The sequence below is a fragment of the Sycon ciliatum genome, chromosome 1, assembly GCF_964019385.1.
Source record: "Sycon ciliatum chromosome 1, ocSycCili1.1, whole genome shotgun sequence".
In the NCBI taxonomy this organism is placed as follows: Eukaryota; Metazoa; Porifera; class Calcarea; order Leucosolenida; family Sycettidae; genus Sycon; species Sycon ciliatum.
Genome location: NC_088643.1, coordinates 11682948 through 11688947, shown reverse-complemented (window position 1 = coordinate 11688947; position 6000 = coordinate 11682948). Strand labels below are relative to the sequence as shown.

At 46.8% G+C, this 6000-nt stretch overlaps 1 protein-coding gene across 1 annotated transcript; it reads left to right on the top strand.

Annotated features, from left to right (window-relative positions):
* The first annotated feature begins 912 nt into the window (after nucleotides 1-912).
* On the top strand, nucleotides 913-4515 carry LOC135811183 (uncharacterized). The gene is made up of 2 exons (XM_065324412.1): nucleotides 913-3770; nucleotides 4096-4515. The coding sequence occupies exons 1-2, from the start codon at nucleotides 1134-1136 to the stop codon at nucleotides 4513-4515; spliced, it is 3057 nt and encodes a 1018-aa protein (XP_065180484.1). The 5' UTR covers nucleotides 913-1133.
* Nucleotides 4516-6000: the final 1485 nt, after the last annotated feature.

The following is a 6000-nucleotide window of genomic DNA, read 5'->3' as shown; positions in this document are numbered from 1 at the left end:
CCGAGAAAAAACGTGACACATATGGAGACGGGAAGTGGTTCTACATAATGCATGACGGCCAGGTCTGCAGAGTGTTCCCGAACGACAAAGGAGAATATTGTATTCCTGATCCGCGGCACGTCTTCCGTAAAATCACGCATGTCCAAAATGATGACGCTTGTGGTTTGTGCTTGGGCCCCCGAGTATGACTTCGATGGTAAGCTTGATGAGTGGAGTTTTACGCTAGTGCCTGTAGTGGTCAGCGAAGCCATAGTTGTGTAGACAGTGTGAGTCGATGCGGAACAGTACAGGCAGAAAGTCGTCAGTAAAATTGGTGTATTCGTAAGCATGCCACAGAAAATGTGGTGGTTTCACGAGGATGCAACATACACCACTAGTGATGCTGGTGTGCGTCCAACCATGTGGAAAATTTGGGACTGGGAAATGGAAGGTTGAAAAGCCGCATGGCACGAAGAGGTGCCCAGAAGCCGGCCAGTCACTGCTATACCAGCACGATGGTGCGTGTAAGCACACAACAAAATTCAATGGGTGTGTGTTTGCAGTACTGGGGAAAGGGAAAGGATTCGACATTCAGGTTGTTGTTCAGCCGGGACAAAAAACAAATCTCAACGCGGACGACTTGGTGTTTTTCAACAGACTGCAGACCGACGTGTCACTGATGGCAAAGGAAACCAGAAAGTAGCTCACAAGTTCTGCAGGCTTTGGAAACGTGCTGGCAGAAGAACCCCGCTGCCAAGATGAAAAGCATTATATTTTGGTTGTCACGCAGCTGCTATGGCACCTTCCATGGCATTCTAGAGAGCGGCGGAGAGAAACACTGCCGACAGGGGCACCGTGCAAATCGTCAAGCTCACAGTTCAAGCAAAGAAGTACGATCAAATATTTTCTAGGCATCTTCTAAAGGTTACGGAGGAAGAGTTGTCAATGTGTCAGCGCTGGAGACAGAAGTCTGCGAGGAACCAGACTCAATGCAGGGAATGAGTTGTGATCGTATTCAGATGAAGGGTGAAGCTGAACCGCTTCGAAACAAACTTTGTGACATCTATAAACTACTACCTCTCGTATGCTGCTCTGTTCTCCCCTCTGCGAAGTGTGTTGTAGCCATAGAATGCTTTTGACGGAACCGTAAAACCATGCAACAACGCGTTTTGCTTAACGAAGGAAGTCGGTCATACATCCCTTTTGAAAGAGTTTCAAAACTTACAATAGGTTTATTCATACTTTCTGTTTCCTTGGTAGGTATCACCATGACAACAGTTGGCAAACAGAAGACGCAGCCATTGCAGCACCCAGTGGGAGCTTGTCAGGCAGACCAACAACGGACGTCCAACAGATGTGAACCAATCTTCAAACTACCAACATCAGCTGAAACAACAGCCAGTGTAACTAGAATGGGTACAACATCCAATACGACATTGACTACAACACAGGATTCAACAAGATCATCAACTTCAAGCCAGTCATCTCTACCGGACAAAGACCGACACTTCACTGGCAGGAATGACATTGTTAAAGAGATCAGTCACAACATTCTCACAACAAAGTCCAAGTCATCATCTACACGTGTGCAGAGTCTTGTGGCACCAGCTGGTTTTGGTAAGACGTCCGTAGCCATTGCTGTTGGACATGAATGTCGCAGTGCTGGTTGTCGTGTGGAGTTCTTTGACTTACGCGGTGTAGCTGGTGTTGACGCCGTCCAGGCAATGATTCAAAACCGACTCGAAACAAACCCTGTTTCAGCCGAGACTACTGGCAAGGCAACGAAATCAACTGATGGCATGGGTGATGATGGTAGCAAACAACACATGTTATGTATTCTGGATAATGCTGAGGATGCTATCCAGGCTGGTGCTGCTAAAGATTTCCAGCTGCAAGATGTTGTGGAGCAACTTCTGGGACGGCAACACAACGCCCATGTCCTACTGACAAGCCGTGTTCACTTTGATCTACACGCTGCCCAGTTTAAACTACAACAACACCGTCTTGATGGTCTGACAAAGGTTTGTGCTGTTGGTCTTCTCCATGGTCTATGTGTTGAAGGTAGTGTGAGCATTGAAGATGCACAGAGGTTAGTGGATCGTTGTGGAAATGTTCCACTTGCTGTACGCATTACAGCTGGTCTTCTACAAGGTGGTCGATTAACTCCAACCATGTTGTTGTCGTTATTCCAAGACCTTGGTCTCGATGTGTTCAACAATGATGGTCTGAAACCAAATCATCGAATCCTGAAGCTGTTGGAATTAGCATACAACACATTACAACATGATGACAAGGAATCATTCCATGCTCTCTCTCAACTGCGCTCCTCATTCTCATCTAAATGTGCTTGTGTGATGGTGGGATTGGCTGACACTAAGGCCAATGTGGTTCATCTTGTACGGTTTGATCCTTTGATCAAGATTTGTTTCCTGGATTACAATCCGTATCTGGACCGCTACTCACTTCACCCATTCATCGCCGAGTTTGGTCATTACCAATGCCCTGAAGACAAGCGACGTGTGTACCAACGGCGAATGTGCAAGCATTTCCTTGGCTTTGTGAAGGAAGCTGATGACTCTAGAGGTTGTGGTGTAGACAAAGCAGTGTATTGGAGTTCCCAATTGCTTCAGGAAAAAGTGAATATTCGGATGGCGTTGTCTGTTGTTGATGTTTTGTCTGGTGATGACTTGCTTCCTTTCTCTGGATTAACAAAGTGGTCGGGTATCCTATTGGCCTTGTTTGGGAGATCAGTATTTGCTGTAGAGTTAGGGGACAGGATGCGAAGATTGGACAAAGCACCGCTATCTGTACAAGCTGACAGCATTTGCAACTCGGTCCTGCATTATACTCTCCGTCCAAGCATTGCAGATTCTAATGTCACTTTTGAGAGTTTCGATTCCAGAACCCAAATGCTCCTGGAGAAATCTGAACAAGTACCGACTGGAGTGGAGTCACAGCTGCAGCTACCTTTGTTTCAACTTTCTCTGGAGTCATGCAGGGTAATCATGTCTCTGGACATCGACAGCAGAGAAGGACAGGTTGAACTGAGCCATGAAACACTATCCCGTCTGCAGGTGGTGTACCAGCGTGTTGCAACAACACTGGGAATGGGTCTTGCAACAGGTGTCACTGAATATGCCCTGAAACTCATTCAACTGTATTGTTCCACTCGGCTAAACAAGGATATTCCCAATGTACAGGTGGTAGAAGACCTTGCTGAGAGAGTAATCTCATCCCACTTCCTATCACAAGATGGTGCAGTCAATTCATGTGCTTCAATGTACAACGTTCTGCAACAAGGCATTGATGTGATCCTGGGCAAGGTCTTGTCAAGTTCCTGTAGCAGTGAGTGGATTATTTCACCATCATTGATTACAACACTGGGTATACCACGGTGCGAATGGAAACATGTACCAACTGCTATCAGTCGCTCGGTCAATGTCAATGACAACAATACCACTGTGTATACTTTTCAGTTACAACGGTACCTGTACTCCATGGATGATGACACAGTAACCACACTACTGGACATGTACTTGGGTGGTATGTACAACACCCGGTACATACCCTTGGTAGTTAATGGAAGGGCACACACAACTCCATTGGGTCTCACTCTACCAGCACGGCATCCCTACAACATTGTGATGGACTATGTCAGGAGATGGTGTCATGGCTCAAATCCAGCAGATCGCACAACAGCACTGATTAACAACTGTAGCCAGAACAAGGTACCTGATGTGGAAGTGATGCAGTCTTGTATACAGACAGCTAGAACACTGCTCAGGATTGAGGTAAGCTGGTAGTGCAGTGTTCACAATTCAGGTTACCATAACTGTTTTTCATTCACACTCCACTCTGAATGGAACATTGTATTGCAAACCAGTGTACTCAGTAATTATCTACTGTATAGTGTCTGTCTCTCTAAGGTAGATTTCTTGAAGAACACAGAGGGGAATGTGATAATTTTGAACATTGTCAACTAGTGAAATGGAATGTGTAGCTTTCCGCTATATCAGTCTGATTTGTTATTATTGTGCATGATGTTCTCTGTTTCGAGTGTACTGGCTTCAGTTACTTTCTTTTCTACACTTTTCTTTGTTGTGTGCTTTGCTCTAGAATACGATCTTTGCACTTGTAGAAATGTCCAAACTCTTCCCAGCGTTGAAGTCATTAGTTAATGATCTCAGTGCTTACCTGCCAAGAAATTGTGCAACTGGTCTCTCAGTGTCTGGAATTGTGTACTCAGTACCACCACAAGCTGGAGACGATACTCTACTATACTACTCTCTCATTGCTGCCTTGCATCGTCAATCCAAGAGAGGCCAAGTGAGAATTGATCACCACATTGCACTACTGGAATGGTGTCCAGTTGTAGCAGCATGTTTTGTCTGCTATGACCTGGACAACATCACAGCATGTCCTCGTTGTGGCATGGCTTACCTGTGTGGCAAACATCGTCAAACTGATGAGCCCCTAAGTGAACACAACCAACACTGTGCTATGCTGGCAGCACTCAGACATCGCATACTACAGTAAGTTAGAGTGATGGCATCATACAAGAGTGTGTGCACGTGTGCCGTGTGCTGTGTGCTGTACTCGTATGTCAGTAATTTAACAGTACAACAGAACCACTGCTGTGTGCTGTACTCGTATGTCAGTAATTTACCAGTACAACAGAACCACTGCTGTGTACTGTACTCGTATGTCAGTAATTTAACAGTACAACAGAACCACTGCTGTGTGCTGTGACAGGGGTGAACTTACAGGGTGGTACTTGTACTAGGTCTTTGATTTTGGCAATGTTCAATAAATGGTATGTTCCAACAGTCTCTGTCTCTGTCTCTTTATCTCTCTGTTTTTGTCTCTGTCTCTGTCCCTGTCTCTTTCTTTTTCACTCTCTGCCTGTCTCTCTCTCTCTCTCTCTCTCTCTCTCTCTCTCTCTCTCTCTCTCTCTCTCTCTCTCTCTCTCTCTCTCTCTCTCTCTCTGTCTGTCTGTCTGTCTCTCTCTCTCTCTTTCTCACTCTCTCTCTCTCTTTCTCTCTCTCTCTATCTCTCTGTCTCTCTCTATCTGTATCTCTGTCTGTCTCTCTCTGTCTCTCTCTCTCTCTCTCTCTCTCTCTCTCTCTCTCTCTCTCTCTCTCTCTCTCTCTCTCTCTCTCTCTCTCTCTCTCTCTCTCTCTCTCTCTCTCTCTCTCTCTCTCTCTCTCTCTCGCTCTCTCTTTTCTCTTTCTCAAACATAATTGCCAACGCTCCCATGCACCCGCCTGCACGTACGACGTCCTCATGCACACATACACACATTCACAAGCAATTGACACATTGGGTTGGGGGTGGCCTGACTTCTTTTAGAAAAAGGATGTTAAAAGAACATGCGCAATGCTTTAAGTAATTTATATAATAGTATGCGATGATAAAGAAAGTAAATTATCGTGTCCGTTCCCAAAGGGAACTCACCACGGGCCCTAACACCCAGGAAACCCTAGCGGCAGATGCAGCACGTGGCATTGGGGGTGAGGGGATTCGTCTCACAACTACTGGCACGAATGCCGAGGAACCCCGTTAGCCGCAGCTATGATATGTCATGATTGACCGGTTCCAAAGAAGCAAGAGACAATAGCTGTGCCAAATCATCACATCTGATCGTCAGCAACTCACACTGCCCACTGGGGGCAGGCGCACAAATGGCCGACCGTGGGCCGATGACATGAGCGGCCACCGAGGCCAACAGCCAGCCCACTGAGGGCTAAATGATCCTGCCCACCGTGGGTCGCTAGCATACTGCCCGCCAATTGGCCGACGCGGCCAGCAACCTGCTCGCCGAGGGTGCATGAATGGCTGCCGAGGCTAACAACTTACCCATCAAGTGTTTTAAAAGCATACAGCCCAATCGAGGGCGCACGAATGGCTGCTGAGACCAGCAACCTGCCTACCGAAGGCTAACGCAAACAGCCCAACCGAGGGTGCACGAATGGCCGCCCAAACCAGAGACCTGCCTACCGAAGGCTGAAGCCTACAGCCCAA